This window comes from Martes martes, assembly GCF_963455335.1.
Source record: "Martes martes genome assembly, chromosome: 8".
Taxonomy (NCBI): Eukaryota; Metazoa; Chordata; class Mammalia; order Carnivora; family Mustelidae; genus Martes; species Martes martes.
In genome coordinates this window covers 114,481,754-114,506,472 of record NC_137895.1, presented here as the reverse complement: position 1 = coordinate 114,506,472, position 24,719 = coordinate 114,481,754, and the positions used below count along the sequence as shown (strand labels likewise).

Sequence of the window (24,719 nt, the reverse complement as noted above, 5' to 3'; positions counted from 1 at the left end):
ATGTAAAATGTGAATCTATATATTATAATTTAAATATCACATATTCATGAGAAAGGGAAGACTTATTTAATAAAATGGTACTGGGAAAATAGGTTATTGTGCAGTAGGGAAGGGTTCATTGACCTCTTCTCACTTATACGAAACACAAAAATAAGTCCCAATTAATCACATGATTAACTTTAAGAAAATAATTAAAAACATGAAAACAGGTGAATATTTCATGCACACTGAATGGGCAAGGACACAGAAACAGCTTGAGAAATCACAAATGACCAGGTCAATTGACTTGACCACATAAGAATTCACATCTGTACTCCAAAGAAAATCTTCCATGTAGATGTCACAGAATATTAAACAAGTTTGAAATACTCATGAATGAGATTAAGGTTCATAGTCTCAAAAAAAATGCATGTAAACCAATAAAAGTGACACTATGAATCAATAGTACATAGAGCTTAAATAAGCTTCATCAGATATTCCAGAAAAGAAAAAAGTAATACAAATACTAATAATTGAAAAATGCACAAATTCTCTTTTTTCTAGTAATCAAAGGAAATTTTTGAAATGAACATTTAATGTTTGCAAGCGAACATATATTGCAGGTTCAAGTATAAATTGACGCGAACTTTATAGAAATCAACTTGACAGTCTAGCAAGTCTCTTAAAATGATACACTTTTTGATAAAGCAATTATACCATTATTTGTTGTGATAGTAGTCAGAAAATCAGACTGATTAAAAGTTAGAAACAATGAAAAAAATATTGGAAACAATGCAAATGCCCAGGAATATGAGAAGGGTTAAATTAGTTGAGTAGAATACAAGTTGAGTAGAATACAAAGCTTTAAAGAATGTCTTTAAAAAAAGACTTCCGAATATAAGAAAATGTTTTATACAGAACATCAGTGGTATATAAAACATAAATTATTTTATATGGGAGAAAAGAAATCAATCTTATAAAAGACTAGAAGGAATATATAGAAATGTTTGGCAAATTGTCAATTTATTATTTATTATTATATATTAGTGATTATTGGTGATTTGGAGTTTTACCTTCCTATGTTTTCAATGTTAGACATTTTCTGTACCAAGCATGTGGCTGCAGTTGGAAAAATTCACATCTGTGCACAGAACAGAGTGCAGTCAATGCGCATCTGTTCTTGAACTCTGTCCATGTCCCCTGTGTGGTCCCCTTGTAGGCCGGTCCAATGAAGAGGAGGACACTTCGGATTCCTCAGTGGAAAAGCAGACCCGCTCCAAACTCTGCACCGAAACCTCGGGCATCCATGCTGACCCCTCCTGTGGCTCAGGTCTCATGGACACCCAGGCTCTAGAGTCCAAAGCGGAGAGAATCGCGCGGTACAAAGCAGAAAGGAGACGGCAGCTGGCCGAGAAATACGGGATAGCGCTGGATTCCGAAGCAGACTCCGAATCGCCGTCCCGATACACCAAGTCCAGGAAGGACGCCGATGCTGCTGACAAGAGGGGAGGGAAAGGTGACAGACAGGCTGAGCCAGGCAAAGATTCAAGCTCTCTGTACTCCAAGGACTATGCCCTCTCCGGGGGCGATGGGCTTTCGGACACCGAGGTGCTGCTCAATGTGGAAAACCAAAGACGGGGTCAGGAGCCTAGCACCACTGGGCAGGCCCGTGACCTGGCCCCCACGGTTGAGAGTTCCTCATCCTTTCCGTTCCCTGGGCGAGACTGTGCCTTCAGTGAAGTGCCAAGGTCCCCAAAGCAAATGCACAGCGTGTCCCTCTCCTCGCCTCGGCCACCGGCCTCCCCGAGCCACTCTGCTGGTGACCTGCCACTCCCTCCTGAGGCCCGAGCCAGGTAAGCATTGAGCCCGCTCTGGGCTGTGTTACCATCTTTGCTTTGCCTCCCCTGCATCAGGGTCTGGGTGTTCTTGGTCTTCTGTGGGGGGTTCTGCTGGTGGCGGAAATAGGTAAGATAGGGTTTTTTAAATTTCTGCAGTATCAAAACAGGTTCTGCCCAAGCAAGAAGCTTCAGTTCTTTTTTACAAAAATGATAAGCTGAACAAGTGTCATGGGGACACTTTCATGGGAGTCTCACTTCAGGATCCTTCTTTTTATGGGTTTCTTATATGCTTTTAATAATTGTCTTTTCCTTTATGTGTTTCTCTAGAATTATACCCAAAACTTTTTTTTTTAAGGTTTTATTTGACAGACAGAGACACAATGAGAGAGGGAACACAAGCAGGGGGAGTGGGAGAGGAAGAAGCAGGCTTCCCACCAAGGAGGGTGTCCGATGCCAGGCTCGATCCCAGGACCCTGGGATCATGACCGGAGCTGAAGGCAGACACTTAATGACTGAGCCACCCAGGTGCCCCATTATACCCCAAACTTCTTAGTGATTGTTTTTGTTGGTGTCATGTAAAATCACAAAGCAGAAGGACCACCACTAACACAGTGGAAGGGTCTCAGTTTAGGGTATGACAAATGACTGCAGTATAGCTTGAATATAATCGTCTCCGATAGCTATGCAAGTATATCAACATGCTGAGAAACAGCTGTATAGAAGAGCACCTCAGGGGCGCCTGGGTGGCTCAGTGGGTTAAGCCTCTGCCTGCGGCTCAGGTCATAATCCCAGGGTCCTCGGATCGAGCCCCACATCCGGCTCTCTGCTGGGCAGGGAGCCTGCTTCCTCCTCTCTCTCTGCCTGCCTCCCTGCCTAATTGTGATCTGTCTGTCAAATAAATAAATAAAATCTTAAAAAAAAAAAAAAAAGAAGAGCACCTCATTAAAAAGATCAGTCTCAGTCATTAAGAGTAATTGTCATACACAAAGACAACAGTTCCCATTTGTGAAAATCAGAAAAAGGATAAAATCAGAAACTCAAATGCCAGAAGAGAATATTTGTTCCTAAACTTAAATTTCCAAATTTAAATTAAATTTGATTTAAATTTCCAATTTTAAATCAAATTGAAATTTCTAAATGTGAGTAAGATTTAAATATTTAAATCTAAGTAAAATTCAAATACTTAAATCTAAGTAAAATTTAAATATTCAAATTTAAGTAAAATTTAAATATTTAAATTCAGTAAGTGTGATGACCATATTCAAAAGGCACTTTACTTAAACATCCTACTTTAAAGTTTGGGACAGTTGTCTAGGTAGACTTTTAAGTGTGTTTTTCGGTCCAAATAGGCATTAGCTTCCCAGGAGAATTGAGGAGAGGTGAGGATCAAGCAAATTTATTTTGAGGAAAAAAAAAAAGGTGATGGTAGGAGAAAGTATTGGGAAATACTCCTGTTTATTTCACACTGGGACAGAGCAGTAATGTGGTCCTCTTTAAGTGGCAATAATACAGCTAAAACAGATCATTTTATTTATTGATGTTTATGAAGTCAAAGACCTTCCCCTACTTAGTTGATCATTCACACTAAAATATTTAGAGATGTTAACTTCTTAGAGAAGTCAGTACTGTAAAAACTTATATGGGGTTCTGAGGGCCTTTGATTTAGTCTTTGGGCTTTTTGAAATTTTGGGACTGTGACCTCTTGTCTCTTATTTTGAAATGAAAGTCTGTTGTTTGAGAAACCTTCATTTCATAGTAGAAAACGTGTTCTTGCCTTAGTGTCTATCAAAGCGAACTCTTCATGTGCTTTGTAAACAGGTCAAAGAAACCTGATGATCCAATTTAGAAAGGAAATTCGAGATTTACGCTTACATGGGTTTGGAGAAAATTCAGAGCCTAATTTCTGATTACCATATGATGAAAACTTGGGTTGTTAACGTGACATCTGGGTTATTCGTCTAGATCGTGTATGATAGATCCTCAGTGAGATCCAGAATCAGTTGTAATAATAACTAAAACTTGGTTGGGTGCTCCAGGTCAAAAGGATATTTAATTGTTTTGCATTAAAATCTTAATATTAAAAAGGTCTGTAATGTAAAATCTTAAGAAGTATTTCTTTCTCAATTATTTGAAGAGGCATATTACTTGGAAGTTTCCATTAGCCTAACCCCAGCCTCTTAGCACTTGACTTTCACAAAGAGAGGATTAAAGGGATTAAGAAATTATAAAGGAATTCTTGAGGCACATGCTTTATTTATGTTTTTCAATTTAAAAAAAGGCACATACTTTATTTAAATTTTTTTTTAAATTAAAAAAGGCACATGCTTTTTTAAAAGCCATTCAAGACCTACAATTCTATGATTTAGAGGCAGAGAAACACAAATCATTTCATATATATATATATTAGGAAAATACTGAGATATATTTACATTAAAAGGGAGGGAACATAATATGTGACAAGTATGACATTAAAAGATAAAGATACAAGAAACAGCATGGAGGTTCTTCAGAAAGTTACAAATACTCTCCAGAGTCCAGTAATTGTACTACTGGGTATTTACCCCCCAAAATACAAAAACACTAACTCAGAGGAATGTGTATACCCCTACATCTAAAGCAGCATTATTTACAATAGCCAGATTATGGAAGCAGCCCAAGTGTCTGTTGATAGAAGAATGGATAAAGAAAATGTGATCGATCTATCTATGCTATTCAGCCCTAAAAAAGGAATGAAATCTTACCATTTGCAACAACGTGGATGGAGCTAGGGAGTATAATGCTAAGTGAAATAAGTCAGAGAAAGACAAATATCTTATGATTTCACTCATATGTGGAACTTAAAACAAAAGAGCAAAGAAAAAAGAGAGGGGATGGGCAAACCAAGAAACAGACTCTTTAACTATAGAAATGATAGAGAACAAACTGATGTTTACCAGAGGGGAGGGCGTGGGGGGATGGGTGAAACAGGTGAAGGAGATTAAGAGTACACTTAACCACGATGAGCTCTGAGTCATGTATGGAACTGTTGAATCACAGTATTGTATACCTATACGAATATAGCACTGTACGTTTTTTAAAAAAGGATTTATTTTGTAATGACTACAGCAATTCATCTTGCAAAGATGGATTTAAATGAATTAATATTCTGCTTAGATATCCTTTCTCTAGAGCTCGGATATTTGGGTGTCAGAAAACCATTGTTGTCTGATTTCCATTTGGGGGGAAGAAAGACAAAAAATACTTTGTGAATTATAACGATAACCAAAGAAATCTCAGTGTCTTAATAACCATAAATGAAAATGCTCGTCATCCAGTATGGAAATAAGTAACAGAGTAACAGAAACGTTGAGGGAGATGAAGGAGTAACCAAGAAAACCATCTACAGATAATGAAATTATTTTATTCCGCATGTTTTTGTGGCTATATCCTAGCATTGAGATGGACTGTTTTTCTCACTGCTGTACTGTACTCTCTCATCACCTAGCTCTGCCAAGTATTGGGGCTATTAATGTCTGAATTAACTCATTCCCATGTCATAATTTTATTTTGTGCTCACTAGCAAGAGGCTGGTTTTTTTTTAATCATTAATTAAATACGAATGTATCACTCATGAATATACCATCAAAGACTTCCTATGGTATCCTAAAAATCCACCTCTGAGCCAGACATCAAATGCACAGTTTTTGTGTGTGTTCATATACACGAACACATGTACAGACGGAACAGTCATTATACCATTAAGAGCATTCTAAGCTCCTAACAGTCTTGAGGGCTGAACAGTACATTTAAATTTATTAGAATTTGTTAATGTTTATTTGAACATTTATATGATTAAGAAAAAACATATGTCACAGGGTCTTTAGCTCAAGAAATCCTGTAGCTGCCTGGGAGTTCAGGAGAACACGTCCTTCTGAAGGAAATGGAGAATATACATATTCACAGAAGAAAGCCTAAGACACCTCTTAACCCCAACCCCTGAACCCTGCCAAGCCCCTTCAATTTAGAATTTCAGAATTGTGTTTTCTAGAGAGGGAGTTTTGCTGATAGGAACCGTTCTTTGTTAATTAAGCCATTATGAATTTTAGAATAAAATTCAAGGGGATCTGGGGCCTGTGGGTTATTCAGATTTTTTAAAAATCTGAGCTGTTACTAATGGAAATCCTGAATGCAGAATTTGTATTTCTTAGTTAATTAAAAAAAAAATGAAAGAAAAGAAAATGCACCATGTTTGTTACTTCTGTGAGTGGAGAATCTCACGACTTGAGTTCCACACGTGCTGTTTTCCTGAGTGTCCACTGTGACTCCCTGTTCTCAGTGACCTGTGTATTGGGCAAAGAGGAAAATTTTCCAGTGGTGATCCACACTAGAAAACCTCCCCTTTGTTTCATCTCTCCACTTCTGTCCCCGCCCCTCCAACTCCCACTTAGCAAATTGTATCATTAGAAAATGATTATGGTATATAGAGCCCTCCCTGAAGTTTGAGCTAGGGAGAGCTGCCATTGGTCAGTCAAGCTTCGGACAGGGCCCTGGTGACATCAGACCTGTGGACTGGATCTTCCCGGGGCACCCTCCACAGTGGGCATTTGGTGACAATTAAACTACAAACTTGTAGTTTGTCTCTGATGATACTTACTCAGCTCCTAGGGAGAGGTTCAGTCGAAAAACTGTCTTCAGAGCCTCAGGCTCATTGTTTTCCTTGTTAAAGGTCTGTTAACCTGCCTGAAAGAAATGTCCACAGGGGAGTGATAAGGAGAGAGAAAGCTGCCTCTGGTCATAGGCATTCCTGTCTCACTCCCTGTCCCCCCAGGGCAGGAGTGTTCCTAACACAGGCTCCAGGTCAGGGCAGGTGTCCTGGAAACCCTAGGTCTCTAAGACCTAGGTCTTTAAAGAAGAGACCTCTGGGTACGCTCACAGATCTTGTAATGGGATGGAACTCTTTTCACCTTTTAGCCCCTGTACCCCCAAATATCTTTTCACCCGCTCTACTAGCTTTTGCCTGTTAAAATATGGTTAGTTCATGCCCATGGTTTTTTTTTCCTTTTTCTTCTGTTCTCACTGGCAAGTTATCAATTTCTGTTCACTGAACTAAATATGAATAGATCACCAAGAACCCTAGTTAGTATGTCCAAAAATTTAGACACCTGCCAGATTGTAAGGAGCTGAGCCGTGTGCGCATGCCCTCGCATGTTCGCACGCCTGCACGGACCCACAAGGCAATCCTTAGCACTTTTTCCAAACAAGCAACTTGAAGCATATAAACTGTTCATTTTAATAGGATGCTTAGTTAATAAGCATTCTTCTTCAGCTGAATACTGTTTTATAATTAGAAGCTGTTATATAATTAGAGCTGGGCACCCACAGGGTGAAACTGATTCTCCTGGGCTGGATTTGACTTCACTGTGACAGCAGAAAGCACTTTTAAGTCTGTTGACTCTTAGGAGTTAGAGGGAGTTAAAGCCCATCATTACAGACTTAGGGATAGAGACCAAGAGCAGCTCCCGACCTCTGTGATGACTTAGGGTCGAGTTCTTGTTTCCTGGTAAAATAATTCTCTGCTAGCCAATTGCCACATCGTAAGAAAGTTCTATTATACCCCAGGTCAGCCTCTCACTGTTCTCTTGTCCCCAGTGACCCTGTGGTTCTCTCCCAGGGGAGTGACCTCTGCCCTATGGGGAGCTGGCTCACCCAAGCCCCCACAAGAACAGATACTCAATGTCAAAGAATTTTAAATTCTTAGAAACAAAAATAATCCTGGAGATTATTTAAAAATGGTTTTTATATGTGAAAAAACTAAAGATTAAAGAATCGATTTAAGACCATAGGCTGCTTTGACAACATTAAAGCCATCATCCATCACCCATTCATTCATTCAGTCAGGTCAGGTTCCTTACATCTGCCTGTTCTTCCCATTGTGCTCTGCTCCTCTTACTCACGTCAGTTCTATTATCCAACACACTGAAGAAGAGGGTTTGCTGGTTTTGCCCTTTAAAGATTAGAGATCTTTAGGAAAGAAGACCAGAGGTATTAGAGAAACAGCATATGTGGATTTACATAAGGTCCTTAACAACTTGGCCCTTATAAGCAAAATGAAAACTTGTAATTTAGGAGAGTTCAAATACAGTAGGCATCCATATATCTATGCATACCTCATAGGTATTGGTTTATGGATTAGTTTCGGCTCTGAGTTAGTTTAGCTAATCACTGCTGAAAATTATATTGGGTCTCCGGTCTGCGAGGCACTGTGCTTGTAGCTGGGTATAAAAAAAAAAAAGTGTAGGAAATAACTATAATGTGATAGGGTAAATAAGTTTCTAGTGATCAAGGTTGGGTGCCAGGGGAGTACCACGATGGAGTATTAACTTTTCCTTCATGGAGAAATGGTCACAGCTGAACCAAGTCCTTAAGGATGTGGTGGTGAGTTGGCTAGCCATGGAGGGGAGACTCCTCCCAGCACGAAGGCACCAATGCCCAGTGAAGACCAAGGAGGAGGGGGTGGGATGAGGCTGAGTGCCAGGGGGGGAGCCGTCGTAGAGTGCCTCAGATGACATATCAAAGCATTTAGCCTTTGCCTTGTGGACAATGGGAAGTTTCTGAAGAATTTTATTTTTATTTTTTTAAAAAGATTTTATTTATTTATTTGAGAGAGAGTGAGAGAGAGCATGAGAGGCGAGAAGGGCAGAGGGAGAAGCAGACTCCCTATGGAGCTGGGAGCCCAATGTGGGACTCAATCCCGGAACTCTGGGATCATGACCTGAGCTGAAGGCAGTTGCTTAACCAACTAAGCCACCCAGGTGCCCTCTGAAGCATTTTAAAGCAAGGATGATTGATTCTGTGTTTTAGAAAGATTGCTCTGGAGGAGTATGGAAGGTTAATCTGAAGGCGAGTTGATTCCAATCAGGAAGACCATGGACATGTTGGCAGCAGTTACCCAGCCTGAGATAATGAAGTCTGTGCTTCCAACTTGGCCTTCATCATTAACTTGGTCCTGTTTGGCATTTCGTTAGAGAAGATATTAGTGATAGGTTGATCAGTTTGGTGATGGTGAGGTAGAGAGTGGGAGGAGGGATGGAGCAGGAAGGGAGATGAGAGAGAAGAGAGCACATGTACCTGCACTAGGGTTAGAAACTAACAAGATGAAATTTAATAATGGGGGAGAAAATCTGTGTACACGTTCAGGATTGGGGAAACCTGATTTAACAGCAGTTCATGGGAAACAGACCTAGCAGTTTTAGTTGATAGCAAATTCTTTATGTGACTGCCAAAATGACTGGTCCAATCTTGGGGCACAGGACTGAAAGTGAACTGTTAATAGCCAAATAGTACTGGTCTAGCCATGTTCTGGGAAGCTCAGATAACATCTGGGTATTTCCTTCTAACTGAGCTGTTGACCAATGAGAACCTATCCAGAGGGTCTACTTTCCTGTCCACCCTGCTTTCTTGACCTTTCCAAGTTTTTATTACCCCCCCTCCCCCATCTTAAGAGAAACTAGAATCATTTTTGGTCTCTTGCATGTTCTCTGGTGCTTAGTCTGTCACACCAATCTGTTCTTCTCATCAGATGGTGGTTTCCCCTGCGCAGTTATAAGGCTAAAGTTTGGCTTGGCATAGGGAGCCCTAAGGTTACCAACCTGGCCTCTCATTGATGAGGATTCTGCTCGAAGGGGAGAGGAGAAAGAGATCATGAGTTCATGAGGTGTGTCACACATGCCGTTTCACCTGTACCTCCTGTCTTGGGAAGAGGGACATTCAAATGCCTTCCTACCTGCACATGGGGCTGACCTCCCCAGATGTAGGGATTCTGGTCAAGGTGGCCGAACACAGCAATGTGGATTTGGTGTTATGCCAACGTGTGAGACTGGGAAGGATTATCCCAATGATAGCGTTACTTCACTACAGGCCTTCTGGGAAGGGTGCTTGCCCTGGGTCATTTTCGTGTTTCCTTCCCTGCTCCCACCAGCATCTAGTGCATACCGAGTAGCTCAGTCAGTCATTTTTGGGTGAACGTTCTGTTGTTTTCTGGATTTTCTTGGAAGTGTTACCAAACTGTAACAGTGCTACTTGAAAGAGCTGGTCTGCAATCAGTTTATCAGCCCATTGCCTGTAAGGATTGCAACTGAATGTGAATCATGGGTCCTTTCCTTCGTCAAGAACATCATGCTATGAGCAAAATGTCAGCTGAACTCAACAGTGGGCTTAGGGACGTTGTTCATCTCCACTCCGGTGTGGGTCTTTGATCTCATCATGGGCCAGGGACACCGGTCAGCAGAACACACTCTGAGTGGCACGTACTTGTGGCAAGGCTCCTTCCACTTTGTCTGAAGTTAGAGCGCTTAGATGTGAGCCTGAGTCCGTGTGCTCATAAATATTATGAAACTATGAATGAGCATCCTGGTTGAGGGGGGCTGCTTTTGGGATCTTGTGAACTCGGTCTCCAGTCCTGAATGGCTGAGTCTAGGTTAGTCTCACGACTAATGCAGCCAAGTTCCCGGATCACTTTGTTCTAGCGGGGCTGGTTAACATCCAAGCCAGAGATGTGGAGATCCAAATCCAGCTGGGAGCTAGAAGCTGGAGCCACTTTGGGAGGGCCCCTGTGGCACCCTTCTGAGACTCCAGTGCTTTTCTAGACAGTTCTATCTGTATACACAAACTTTCTGTCATTGTGCTTTCTCATCTGAGGCTTAGCATTTAGCCATTCAGTATTGAGATTAGTTCAGAGGGAACCTGGAAGAAATTGGTTATTTCACATGTTTATCCTGCTTCTGCTCCAAGAAGACTCTATTTCTAGACTTTCATTACTCAAGAAGTCCTCATTATTTGTGTTCCTCGCTTCTTTCTTTCTTTCTTTCTTTCTTTCTTTCTTTCCTTCCTTCCTTCCTTCCTTCCTTCCTTCCTTCCTTCTTTCCTTCCTCTCTCTCTTTCTCTGTCTCTCTCTTGCTGCCTGCCTGCCTGCCTTCCTTGGGTGGGGAGAGGGAGAAGGAGAGAGAATCCCAAGCAGCCTCCATGCCCAGAGTGTGAGCCCAACATGGGGCTGGATCTCCCGACCCTGAGATCGTGACTTGAGCTGAAATCAACAGTCAGACACTTAACTGACTGAGCTACCCAGTCAGAGCACCCCCAAGAAATCCTCACTTTTTTCCAGCAGTGGTATATTTGTTAATTGAGGCATAATTCACATCAAAATGCACGTATTTTAAGAATGCAGGTTAGGGAGATTTGTGAAACATGTAACCATTGCTCTAGCTAAGAGAAAGGGTTTATATCCCTGCTGTGCCTCTGTCCACCATCAATCGTTGACTCTCTTTGCAAGGACCTAATTTACCTGCCATAGCCCGATGGTATCATGCACTCAACTTGTTCTGTTGTACCAAACCAGCCCTTCCCACTTGGTTCATTTTTTTTTTTCAAGATTTTATTTGTTTATTTGACAGACAGAGATCACAAGTAGGCAGAGAGGCAGGCAGAGAGAGCAAGGAAAGCAGTCTCCCTGCTGAGCAGAAAGCCCAATGTGGGGCTCGATCCCAGGACCCTGGGATCATGACTTGAGCTGAAGGCAGAGGCTTAACTCACTGAGCCACCCAGGTGCCCTGGTTCATTTTTTTTAAACTAAGTTTTAATTATTAAAAAAGTTATGCATAACATTAAGGCACGCTGCAATAAATAGCAGCATCAATTTAATATTTAAAGAAAGAAAATGAACCCAAGGCATTATTTGCCATTATTCAGATGTGATCTCTTTTTTAAGAGCTCTATTTTTAAAAGCTTACCTGCTATTATACTGTTTCTCCAAAAAACAATGGCTCCTGGGCCCCAGAAATAAATTTTGTACTCTTACAAAATGATAGACGTTTTAATCGGAGTTTGGACATCCCTTAGCCACCTGTCAGTCTCAGAGTCAGAGTGTATGGAGAACTTGGTCCACAAAGTTCTATTATATCCCATTGTTCTGGAGTGCCTATGAATTGGTGAGATCGTTTTTAGACCTTGACCCACCATTTGGGGACCCATGCATTTAATGCAAAAGGTAGAATTTGGTTTCTCACCAATGTCAACACTTAAGAGTGACCGCTCTGGATTGTTTTCTGCTCTCTCCTCAGGTTTTTCAGTGTCTTTGGGCTTTGGGGAGAGATTTGAAGGAGAGAGAGAAAAAGATTCAAATGGATTTTGTGGCATTGACTGTGTTTGACCCACATTTTCATTCGTTGTTTATGTATTTATACGAGTTTTTGCTTTTAAAGAGTGAAAAGAGATACTTGAATTTAAAAATTCCATTAACTGCACTAAACATCTATGTCCAAGTAAATCCCTTAGTGTGACTGTTGTCTAGATCAATTATGAAGGTACACTAATTACAATTTTTTTAAAAGATTTTATTTTTTTATTTAACAGAGAGAGAGATATCACAAGTAGGCAGAGAGGCAGGCAGAGAGAGAAGGGTATGCAGGCTCCCCGCTGAGCAGAGAACCCGATGGTGGGGCTTGATCCCAGGACCCCGAGATCTTGACCTGAGCCGAAGGCAGAGGCTTAACCCACTGAGCCACCCATGTGCCCCCTGAATTACAATTTTTAGAAGTCTTAAGTTTTTAAGATATTTATATTGAAGTATAACTTATGCACAGTACAATTCACCCTTGCTAGTGAAATTCTGTGAATTCTGTCAAATACATCAAGGCATGTAGCTATCACTACAGCCAAGATACAGACCTGTTCCAACAGCCCAAAGATTCCTTTGTGTGCGTTTGTGGTCAACCTTTGCTGCTGCCACCAGGTCCCGCCAACCAATCATCTGTCTTCTGCCCTACAGGTTTAGATTTTTGAATATATAAAAATCAAATTCCTTGAGTATTTTGTTCTTGTCAATTTCAAACAAGTCCTATAAGAATTTGATGAAGTTATTTTTTTAAATCATAAGAGAAATGTTCATAATGTTGACCATTTATAATATTGTCTTAGAAAACAAATCCCTCTTACTTGGTTGAGATTTAGATGTACAAGATAGTTCATACAGAGCTGATTTTATTTTAAATTTTTATTTATTTATTTGAAAGAGAGAGAGAGAGAGATCACAAGTAGGCAGAGAGGCATGCAGGGGGTTGGGGCGGGGGGGAAGCAGACTCCCTGCTGAGCAGAGAGCCCGATGCAGGGCTCCATCCCAGGACCCTGAGATCATGACATGAGCCGAAGGAAGGCAGAAGCTTAACCCACTGAGCCACCCAGGTGCCCCCAGAGCTGATTTTAAATCTCAGATTTCCTAGTGGATACTCAGCGTGCAAGGAAGTCAGGTGTGCATGCTAAAATTATTTTCCCTGATAACGGGCATTGCACCTGTAGCATAGCAGACACATGAACATGTATCAGTGAGTGTTGAGTTGTGTTTAGCTCTTGTGATGTTGAGCCTGAAAAGGGCCCATGATTAGTGATACTAATACCCAGTATCACCTGCTCCCAGTTTCTCCCTTCCATGAATTTTCCTGTTTCCAGATGGTTGATTCTTACACTTATCTTCTGCTATAGATTGCTTTGGTGGGGGAAGGAGAAAAGGTCTCGTGCGCCTTGCCAGGTCTGGGCCCCTGCCCCCCTCTCCCACCCCCTCCTCAGCAGTGAGTGCCCTCCAAGCTAAATTGCTCTTCGCTGCCAGTCTCCTTTGATTTCACGTTGTGCATTTGGAGAAAAAACAGGGAGAAGATCGTTGGATTTTGTAGGATTTACAGGGAATTTCCAGGCTCTCTGCTGAAGGTGGAACGGGCACAGCCTAGAGACCTCTGTCCAGTCCGGGTTGTGGGTGTGGCCAGGACGCCCTTGGTGCCTTCCTCGCTTAGTCCCAGAGCATGTGAATACCTGTGCCCCAACTCCATCATTTCTCACTCAAGCCAGGGAGGGGTTGCTCATTCATTATCCATTCACTTTCCAGACTTGAAAGCCTGTAGAGCACTCGCTGGAGGAGAAGATGTAGACTTGGGCGGGGTCTCACAATACTTGGGTTCAAGCCCCAGCCTTTCTTCACCAGCTTGTGATCTGAGCCAGTTAATATACATTTTTAATTTTTTTTATTTTTATTTATTTATTTTTAAAAGATTTTATTTATTTGACAGAGATCACAAGCAGGCAGAGAGGCAGGCAGAGAGGGAGGGGGAAGCAGGCTCCCTGCCGAGCAGAGAGCCCAATGCGGGGCTCGATCCCAGGACCCTGAGATCATGACCTGAACCAAAGGCAAAGGCTTTAACCCACTGAGCCACCCAGGTGCCCCAATATACATTTAAAAAAAAAAAGATTTATTTATTTGACAGAGAGAGACCGTGAGAGAGGGAACACCGGCAGGGGGAATGGGAGAGGGAGAAGCAGGATATCCAAATGGAAGCTTCCAGTGGCCAGAAGAGAGTCCAAGGCTGGAGTTGAAGGGAAGGTCGGCAGGGAAGTGAAAGCCAGATGGGAACACCAAGGCACTGAATGTCAGGGGAGGAGGAGAGAAGCCCGTCTTGGGCACCCCAAGCTCTAGAGATGCAGATGGTGGCGGGGGAGGAGGAGACCAAGAAGGCTGCCCAGTCGGGTGAGGGGAGGCATCGCCTGTAGCAGGTGCCGCTTGATGGAGAGGAAGAGAAGGGTGGAGGAGCGAGCACAGGCTGCCAGTCAGTGGGTGGGCGTGCCCCGAACAGCCCGCGGGCAGAAAGTGTCCAGATTAGGTATCTCCCCACCCCCCTCTCCCTCTTTTCTGGTTCTGATGGCCGAAAGTATCGCCCAGGTAAGCACCTCAGCCAATGTCAAGGATCTCAGTGCCTAATTTTGCGAAATACTGTTCTATATCACTCCTGATGCAAATTGACTCAAGACAGACTCGTCCTCCTGGTTGAGGCTGGATGCATGTTCCTGAAAATCACACAACTTTTGAATTCAGACTCTGTATGTCTCATCTCTTTACAATCTAGAAGCAATAACTCAGAGACATACAGTAGGATGTTGGTTTTTTGGCTAATTCCATACCTGTGGTGTAATGAATAAAGGGAACCCAGCCAGCCTCCCGTGTCTGTATGATTGGCGCTTTTCAGATGCTGACCCAACATATTCTTAAACAAGCCCCTGATGATTTTTTATTTTTATTTTATTTATTTATTTATCTGTTTATCGATTTATTTATTTTGTGGTGCTGACCAAGTTCTAGTCTTATCAATGAAAGCCCTGTTCGGAAATTTGTATAGCACTTCACAGTTTACAAAGCATTCTGTTACACACAACACATTTGAGTCTTAAAATAATTTTGTGAGGTGGGCGTATTAGTTATATTAACTGGGTGGTTTTCAGTAGCAAATATCAGCTGCTCCCTCTCCTCCCACTGTATCCCGTGCTAGAGGAATCCCCTCCTTTCTTAGCTGCTGATGGTAGGCTAATTAGTCCTATGCTGAAATGAGTGTTGAGAAATTAGACCTTTTATAGTTGGAAATAAAATGGCTTTCCGTACATCTGAATTTTTTGTTCACCAGACTGAATTGCTGTGATGCTGGGGTAGGGCGGTGGGCGGACAGATTCCCATGTAGAAAGGCAGGGGGATAACCAAGGCTAGAATGTGACAGATTTCAGTGGTCACAGCAAAAGGTAGGGCAGTGCTTACAGACTGGCTCTTACCTATCAGCTTCAGCTAAAACTTGAACTAAAATGATTTTTAGAAAATTAAGATTATTTTATTGTAATTATCGTTCTATTTTTTTTGGATACTGCTTTGAGCTAAAATGTGTTTCTAGCCTTGTATTGAAACACTCTTACAAATAAGTTGGTATGGTTCTGAGCTGGTAAACATTCTCTTTCTGCATCGTAAAATGATACACATCAGTGGTTTGTTCCTCCTGTGTCCTGCTTTACGTGGTTGCCACAGGGTTTTTCTGGCGTGTTCTAAAATATCTTCAGCCTAGCATAATTCCTTCCTCACATCCAACTTTGCGTAGTATCCGATTGTGTGTGGAGGGATGAATGTATAAATCCTATGTTATCTGGCCTGCCATAGTGTAAGATTTTAATGCCTGGGGTGATGCCTGATTCCCCTTTGTTACTTCTCAGAGTCTAGATCAGGGTTTCATACAAAGTAGGAACTCAACATTTATCGAATTGCCCTGAATTGATATTGGTTATGTCATTGTTACGTTGGTTGCATTACTCAGGGACAAATGGAAAAGGAAAATGTATAAGAGCAATTAAAGATATGATCTCATTGAATTTCTTTTTATTGATTTCCTTTATTTGGTATGTGTTGTTTTGCATGGACACTATCTTTGTATTTGGCTATTTACCAGTGTCCCTTGACAAAACTTAATAGAGGATGAGTTGGCATTTAATCCAACTTCTTACAAGAAAATTGTATTTGTGGGGAGAGTGTGAGTGTAACAGACTCCTAATACTTTCAGATTACTTGGAAAACACTTTATGTGGTGGCTTTGGATAGATTTATTTCTATCTCTTAAGTTTAGTAACAGGCCACATGTCCTTGGGAGTTTCGTGACGTGAATGTAAGCCCTGTGACAAAATGCTCTTGTACATTTTCCGAAAGCCAGGATTCATCTTGACTTAACAGAAATCAGCCTTCGGGTTTTAGATTATAATTGTCTGTACCTGTGTTGACGTTCGAATAGAAATTATCTGAAGTTTTGTCTTTTGTACACGATAGTACCGGGAAACCCAAACATGAGTGGTTTCTCCAGAAAGATTCCGAAGGGGACACACCTTCTCTTATCAACTGGCCTTCCAGGTATATGCGGAGCTGAACCTCTTGGCTTCCGCGTAGTGAGTGCTTCTTCCCTGCTGACTTGGTTTGCTGTTCCACGCATTACCCAATGCTAACTCTCTTTTTGCCCTCCGTTCACGGCAGTGCGTTTGACAATGATGTGTTCACAGGGGCTGCTGGAAGTTTCTTTCTGAACGTTTGCTTTTCTCCTCCCATGGCCCTAATCCCTGCTAATCGTATTTCCCCCTCCTCGTTTTTCCTCTTTTTGAAAATCTTTTTGATGACACTTCTTGCTTTTCTCCTTTCTCACCAAGCTGCATACCGCCAAGTGGGGGCAGTAGTGAGGCCCCTCCTGGTTTCTCTCCTCTTGAGTCTCACTAACTTAACCAGGGAGTGTCCCATCTGGGCAAGCACTTCCAGCCTCCTCCTATTCACAGCTCCTTGTCTCTAAACCAATAGTTAATTTTTATCAGCTGCCCTTAGGGCATGTGCTTTTAAAGGCAGACAAAAACCCCCCTATCATTTCATTTTTAAGGTTGGGGGCAGGGAGAGGCGGAAGGAGGGAGAATGAATAAGTCTCTGGCAGGACAAAGCACCCATATACTGAGTTTCTAACAGTCACTTTGTTCTCAGCTGAGGACAACATTCAGATTGTCTCTGATTAGAAGGACACATTCCACAGGAGAACTTGAACCACATTTCAGTCTTCTTTTGATTAACAAAGCTTATAAATATGAAAACCACCAACACTGGCTAGTCTCTGGGAAAAAAAACAACTTAGAATGCTTTTCTTCCCCCTCCTGGGTTGTTCATGGTAACTGCCTTTTGTGCGTGTTTAATTTTTTGTTAACGAAATATATGTAGATATCCTGCATCTGATGTTGAAATACACGTAGGAGTTGATATCAAATTTAGCAGGGTGCATTTGTCATTTAAGGAAATATTCTCTTCCAAAAGTATAAATAAGTATTTTTGCTGACTGATCTTCAGTACATGCGTGTTTATAGTCCCCCAAGAAATCACTTTTCCCGCTCCAAAAATGTGTTTTACTTTCTAAGGATTATTGCCAATTAATAATCCATTCTTGAACAGCTTCAATGGTTTCTCCTTTCTCACTATGTGGCATTTCAGAAAGCAGAGATAAGTACTAGCTAACACTATTAAATGGTTACTCTTCGCTAAGAGTACATAGTACTAAGCCATCCAAGTGCCTTGCCAACATTGCATTACATTTTGTCACTAGGATATCCATTTAAAAGCAAAGAACTGAGCCAGGTAGGTTGCCTCAGACCACACAGCTAGAACTGGCTGAGCCAGTTTTGAACCGAGGTCTCCTAGGTGCCCCAGCCAGAGCTCTTGGCTACTTTGCTTCTGCAGCAGTAGAATAAGATTTTGTAGCTTTTCAACTGGATTTCACTTTAGCTCTCAGATATTTAAATAGCTCCAGAAATGACAGCGATCTCTTTTCACTTTAGTTTTTAGCTAAGGGCCTACTAGCAATTCCAAAGGGGAGAAAACGTTCAGTCTGTTCTCTCAACAAGTATCTTTTCTCTAACAGTCTTCTTGGTGCTACGATGCTTAGTCGTAATGATGTCCAAACTGGTCACATGTCTTAGGAATGAATGAATACAGTCTGCATTGCATGAAAACGCTTGGGAATGTTTAGCTGAGTGCTTGAAAGGGGTGATTGTGTGTTGTGTCTTGAGCTCCATTTAAAAAATTTAAAAAATCACAAATGTTCTTACATTTCCAGGAGACAGTGAAATTATTACATTTGGTCCATAGGTGTGTGTATACTTGGAAACTCCCCCCACCCAGAGTCCACACACCGGACCTGTATGTGTAGTGTTCACAGATTCCCACCAGCAGCCTCGATGTGCCCTCATGCATACTGGTGGTATATATTAATGGATTTTTCTGTGGCTTCTGGTCATTTGTTTAGTCAGAAGGCATCCATTCTCCCCCAGGACGGCATCTGAGCCGTCTCAGCTTTATGGAGGGCAGAGTGAGTTTGGTGCCACACTGACGTACTCACATCTGGAAGCTCGAAATTCTTCACCCGGCCGGCAGTGAGTTTCTGACATGAACCACCAGAAATGCATTGTCACCGGGGGTTCTGCCTTTGGGTGGATTTCCACTCACGGGTAGTCTGGGATCCACGCATGCTTTCTCCCCATGAAGCGGTTACTGCACTTTGCAACTTAAATCCTTTTTCTTTCTTAAAGAGTTAAGGTTAGAGAAAAAATGGTGAAAGAGGAGAGTGCTCGCAGCAGCCCTGAGGTGGCCTCCGAGCCCTTCACTCAGAGGAGACATCAGCCAGTGCCCATCCATTGCTCGTCCTTTCAGTCAGAAAATTCGGCCTTTGATAGGGTCTTGAGCAAGGCAGCCAGCTCCGCGGGACAGCCGATCCGAGGCTACGTCCAGCCGGCGGACCCCATTCACACGGCCACGCTGGTGACCTCAGAGATCCCAGAAAACGTGTCTGAATGCAGCTGGGGGGGGTCCGCCACCCAGAATGTCAGAAAGCCACCCACCTTGAAGGTTCTAGAAAGCGAGAGAAGGGATACCCCAGTTCTCCATATTTGTGAATCGAAAGCAGAGGAAGATACGCTCTTCACCGAAGCTCTCGAGAAAAGCAGGAAATCACTTTTGGCGTTGGAGGACCCCGGGCTTACGCGAAGCCACGAAGACCCCTCTGGAAACGATGAAGTCGGCAAGCCTGCTGGGAGCCCAGTCCCCTCAGAACATCAGAAGGAACCAGAGAGCCTGTCACACCCACCTCCCGCTCAGCAGCCGCCCGCTGAGAGGATAAGCAGACACGAGATGGTCTTGTGTGTTCAGAGCCAGCCCGTGTCCCAAGATGCCAGGGCGACGGGCCACAGACAGGAAGCCTTGGTGAAGAAACGCAAGGTCCTCACCCGCTCCCTGTCTGACTACACGGGCCCCCCTCCGCTGCAGGCCCTGAAGGGTAAGGACCCCGCGTCCAGGCAAGAACCGGAGCCGCAGATTTCCAAAGCTGAAGGGCTCCCCCCGGAAGTCGGCGTGCTGGACACGAAGGTCTCTGTCGCCCAGCTCCGAAATGCGTTTCTGGAGTCTGTCCATGCCAGCAAGAAATCCGAACTGTAGGTGACGTTTCACACGCCCTCCTGATGTGTCACTTGCACGCCCTTGGCAGAATTATTCACTTTGCCACCTGCGGTGTGTCCCACATTGGGTTCTATTAGCTTAGCTCACCAGGGTGCAGGGCAGACCGTACAGGAAATGGCTTGAAAACTACCATTCTGCTTCTGCCTACTAATAGGGAGCTACAGTACTGGGTCGCTGGACTGCTCCCCCTCCTTCAAGTGCATGGTCGGGGCATGCGGCGGGATTTGGCGGTATCTGAGCTTTGCCTCACTGAGATGCATAAACCTTTGCTTTATTCTCTCTCTCTGTCTCTCGTTTCCCTTCTGTGCACTCCCTCCCAATGATTCTAAAAGCCAACCCCGGGTGGAGAGGTCAACCGAAGGCGTTGGCTTGCCTACCGGTGTGGAACGGGAAAGAGGGTCCCGGAAACCAAGACGCTATTTTTCTCCTGGTGAAAGTAGAAAAACTTCCGAGAGATTTAGAACTCAACCTATAACCTCAGCCGAACGAAAGGAATCGGATAGGTAGGCACGCCGTGATGTGTAGTTCTGTAGTCCAGGAACGTAAAAGCCATCGTACGGGATCTTCCCGCAGGGACGGTCCTGGTGATGTTTAAATGGGTTGTGGTGATTCCATCATTCCTCCATCTAATCTATAAGGGATATTTATGTGGCTTGTATACATGTATTTTTAAAGAATGCTGCCCGTGACAACAGTATCACAGTACAGTTTTACGTTGCGTTCAGATGGTAAGAAGTGAGACACGTTATTTTTCTTCGTTTACTGTTTTTCATTTCTTATGCCCTCGTTAAATTAGAAACCACAGTGAGTATTCCCCAGATTTTCCCATGCAAAGAACTAGGGATTTTACACTCACTTTCTAAGTGTCTGTCTACTTGTCCTATCTGAGTTTTACACGGTCCTATGCTTACACGTAGAGAGGATGAGGTTTGTGTACAAACTGACCAGTCATGTTTAATAAGTCACACTTGGTTCTGATTTGTCTCCACGACGTGTGCACCTGGCTGGGTTGTGTGCACACACACTGCACTGTGTCCGTTAACACCCATATCTGTGTATTCACAATGAGGATTGCTAGCAGGATGATATTCGTTAAGAGAGTTCGATTGAATTTTTACTTTTGCTTTTACTTTAACTTTTCATCTGATGTTTTATTTGGATCTTCTCTTCCCACCAGCTAATTTTTTGTTATTATTATTTGCCTAATGTCTTTCCTAGGTCTGCTTCGCATTCAGAAATGCCGGCCGTGGAGGGCAAGTATCTGTTTTCCTTTTGTCGCTTCTCTGTCATCTCACCCAGGTTAGGTTTCTGTAAGATTCTGCTTTTTTGAAAGGATGGGGTTTTGGAGTCTACTGATTTCTTTGCGGCAGGTTTTCTTTCTGTGACTCTAAAAACCTAGTTGAGATTCTCGGGTGAGCTTTTCCTTCTTTTTAAGAGAGTTAGAACTGTGGAATGAATAATACCAAAATAGCTGATTTGCTAAAGCAGCAGCTTTTTGTTGTTAATTACTTGTTACTGTGTAACAATAAAGAATTCCTTTCATAAAATCTATTCTTAAACCTCAATTGTTCAAATATTGTGATAGAGAATTCCTGTTCAGACCGAATTTTGTCTGGTTAATTGCAAAGGAAATAAGCACTTTTTTCACGGAGCAGAAGAATGGGATCCCTCCAGGGGGAAAATATTGCCAATTATAATCTTTGGTACATCTTACATTCTTACATTCATTCTTACATTCAAAGGATTTCCAGGGTCAGGCTTGGGAAACTTTTCAGAGACTTCACCTACATATTGCTAATAATGTTCAGTTTTTATTTTGTGGCCTCTTACAGATGAAGAGAAGGTAGATGAACGAGCCAAGCTGAGTGTCGCTGCCAAGAGGCTGCTTTTCAGGGTAAGGTGTACTGAGGTGCCTGAAATGAAGCTGTCCCCTGCTTCCTGCACGGGGCCCTCCGGCCTGCCTGGCCTGGCCCATGTGCCTCTCAGCCCCTAGCTGGTGAGACCTCCCTACCCCCCCCCCCCCCGCACCCCTCCCCACCTCCCGACACTGCACAGGTGCTCTCTCCTGAGAATGACACCTGCCTCACAGGGGGTCCCTCCCGGGGGGCCCTGTCAGGGAACAGAGCAGAGACCCTGCAGCCCCAGTGCCCTTTCCGCAAATGCGTAAGGATTCCGCATCATTTCTGATCTCAGGAAATGGAAAAATCATTTGATGAGAAAAACGTTCCAAAGCGACGCTCCAGAAACGCGGCTGTGGAGCAAAGGCTGCGGCGGCTCCAGGACCGATCCCACACCCAGCCCGTTACCACCGAGGAGGTGGCCATTGCAGCCACGTAAGTCCCCCCTCCTGACCTCTGGGCCTTGGCTGAAAAGTTTTCTTGAAAAAAAAAAAGAGAGAGAGAAAGAAAAGGATTTAAAGACTTTTAAGGAAAAATGAAGCGATCAAAAGATGGTTCGGTTAGACTCCACAGAGATGTTCACACACCGGGATTTTCCGTCCTGTTGTATCTCCTAGAAAAACCTCAAGACGAATTTTAATTTTTTTGGTCTGTGCCTTTCTCTTAATCTTTTTCACAGTGGAAAATTTAAACCATGAGATTAACATAATGAGCCCGAGTGTACTGACCACCGAGTTTGAACAGTCAGCAGCCGGGCCAGTCTTGCTCTCCCAAAACCCCATCCACTTCACCTGTCCTCCTGCCTCATTTTCAGGCAAACCCCGGATACCATTTCAGCAGCTGTCTCAAAAAGATAAGGGGTCGGAGGGTTTTTTGTTTTGTTTTTTTAATTTGTTTTTAAATAGTCACCAAAAAACCATAAACAATTCCTTGGAAGTTTGAGGACTTTCCAGTACTTGAGCAGTCCACTCCAATATGTTCAGAATGAATTTCCCAAACTAATTGATTCAGAGATGCTTCAATCAAGTGAAAACTTTTATTGGGTTTTTAGAAATGGTTTTCATGCTTCCCCCCCGGACCCACACGCAGCCTTCCTGAAGAAAGCGAGTTCATCTCATTCAGGGCACGGGCACCCCAAGAGGCGTCTGTGTCGCAGCCCACACCTGTGGGCCTGCTGTTAGAGCAGCTGCTCACGTCCTTACCCAGCTGTTCCTCAGCTTCCTGGTGTGTTTGTGGAGCAGCACTTCTTGTGTTCATTAGGAACTCTGAGCAGATCAGCTCTTTTGGTTTTTTATTTTTTCTTATTTTTTAAATTTTAAAATTTTAAAAATTTTTAAAAAGATTTATTTATTTGACAGAGAAAGACACAGCAAGAGAGGGAACACAAACAGGGGGAGTGGGAGAGGGAGAAGCAGGCTTCCCGCCGATCAGGAAGCCCCATGTGGGGCTCAATGCAGCGCTTGATCCCAGGACCCTGGGATCATGACCTGAGCCAAAGGCTAACACACTTAACAACTGAGCCACTCAGGTGCCCTAGCTCTTTTGTTTTTTAATGTTTGAGGGGCTGTTGTTTACCAAGAAGCAACTACTCGTGGGAGCAAAAGAGTAAATGTAAACAAAATTTATCACCTCGTAAGGTTCCCTGAAGCTACTTTGATGTGTGTGTAGGTTATAGGAGAATACCGATTTTCTACAAAATAGGCTGAGTACAGCATTCTAAGACATGAGCGTAATCTACTGATTTGCTGGTGGCTGATATTAGTTTTTTCTTAAGTTATTTTTAAAAATCCGGACATTTATTCTGAAGTCAGGGTAAATCCTTTCTAAGCTTTAAAAACCTAATCTAATTCCATTTACTTTGCTCCGTCTCTGTCTCTTAGTACCTCAGTTTGTAATTGCTTTTCAAGTTCTTTGGTAATTTCCCCCAGAGTACTTAGTAAATAATTTTGCTAAAATATTTATTTACAGTTTCTGAAATGTTTTCCTTTAACGCTTCTTTTCTTCTCTCTCCTCATGAATGTTCCTTCTTTGGCAATTGCCTTTAAAGTGAACCTATCCCTGCTTCGTGCTCTGGGGCCACCCAGCCTGTAATGGCGAGACTTCCTAGTCCCAGTATAGCTAAGAGCACTGTGCAGCCTGCCAGGTACTGGACGGAAGTAGCTGCATGCGGCCCTCAGGCCAAAGGTCCTAGACAGCAGATGCATCTCATTATCCTGAATGTCTTTCATGTGTTTGAGAAATGAGTCAATGCAAGGAGTTGCCTTTGGGGATGGGCGCCATTTTGTTTTGTCGTAGTGCGAGTCGCTGCTAACTTCCTGTAGACCTGCATGAAGAAACCTTTCATCTCCCTGCTTACATCATGTATTGGAACTAGGATCACACTAACTCACTCATCCATTTGTTTTGTTTCTGTTTTTCATAATCACGGTCTTCTCTAAGAAATTTCATCCTCCGTCTAAATTACTAGCATTTAATAAAGGTTAATAGAAAAATGAGGACTCGACATGAATGTTGAAATTCTAGTAATACCCTGGTTTTTGTAAACACTTGTGGTCATGAATACACGCTAGAAACGACTGTATCTCTTTCTAATGTACAGAGACAATAATCATCTATGGAGTCTGAGCTTAGATGTTTTACTACTAAGCTTTGAATTGTGTTTTGAAAGTATGACCTTATGGCACATAGGTGTCCCCTGTTTTGCTGTGAGGGACCAAAATACAAGGGCCAAAAATAAGATTAAAAGAAGTCAGACGGCAGTGCAGAAATAGGTCTGGCCCCACCCAGAGGCAGGGGTCTACTGCTCTTTAGTCTGGGGCAACTTGTGAACTGGTATTCACTGGTGTTCAGACAGAATATGCTGTCTGCTGGGTTTGAGAACTGGATTTGCCAGTGGCCTCAATCTACGTTGTCATACACCTTCCAAGGTCCACCGCGACCAGACAATAGGAGGCCTTCTCCCCCACCCAGAAGCTGGAGGGATTTTGCAGCACCTGAAATGTCCTTTTTCAAGTGCTGGGAGTTACAGATCTCTGTACCTTTCAGAAAACTGGTAGGAAGCTATGAGAGAAAATGCTGCACTGAAGGAGGGAAGGAATCTTTAAAATCGATCTATTTGTGTTTAGCAAGTGAAAGTCGAAACTCCTTGTTCCA

At 42.9% G+C, this 24,719-nt stretch overlaps 1 protein-coding gene across 1 annotated transcript in view; it reads left to right on the top strand.

Moving 5' to 3' along the window:
* SVIL (supervillin) overlaps positions 1-24,719 on the top strand; it is a 149,724-nt gene that overhangs the window by 65,312 nt on the left and 59,693 nt on the right. Inside the window, exons 6-13 of the mRNA XM_080810694.1 lie at positions 1,199-1,832; positions 16,465-16,545; positions 18,747-19,643; positions 20,001-20,171; positions 20,887-20,921; positions 21,501-21,562; positions 21,862-22,001; positions 23,614-23,709. Coding sequence (XP_080666820.1) covers positions 1,199-1,832; positions 16,465-16,545; positions 18,747-19,643; positions 20,001-20,171; positions 20,887-20,921; positions 21,501-21,562; positions 21,862-22,001; positions 23,614-23,709 — 2,116 coding nt within the window. The remainder of the gene's footprint in view (positions 1-1,198; positions 1,833-16,464; positions 16,546-18,746; positions 19,644-20,000; positions 20,172-20,886; positions 20,922-21,500; positions 21,563-21,861; positions 22,002-23,613; positions 23,710-24,719) is intronic.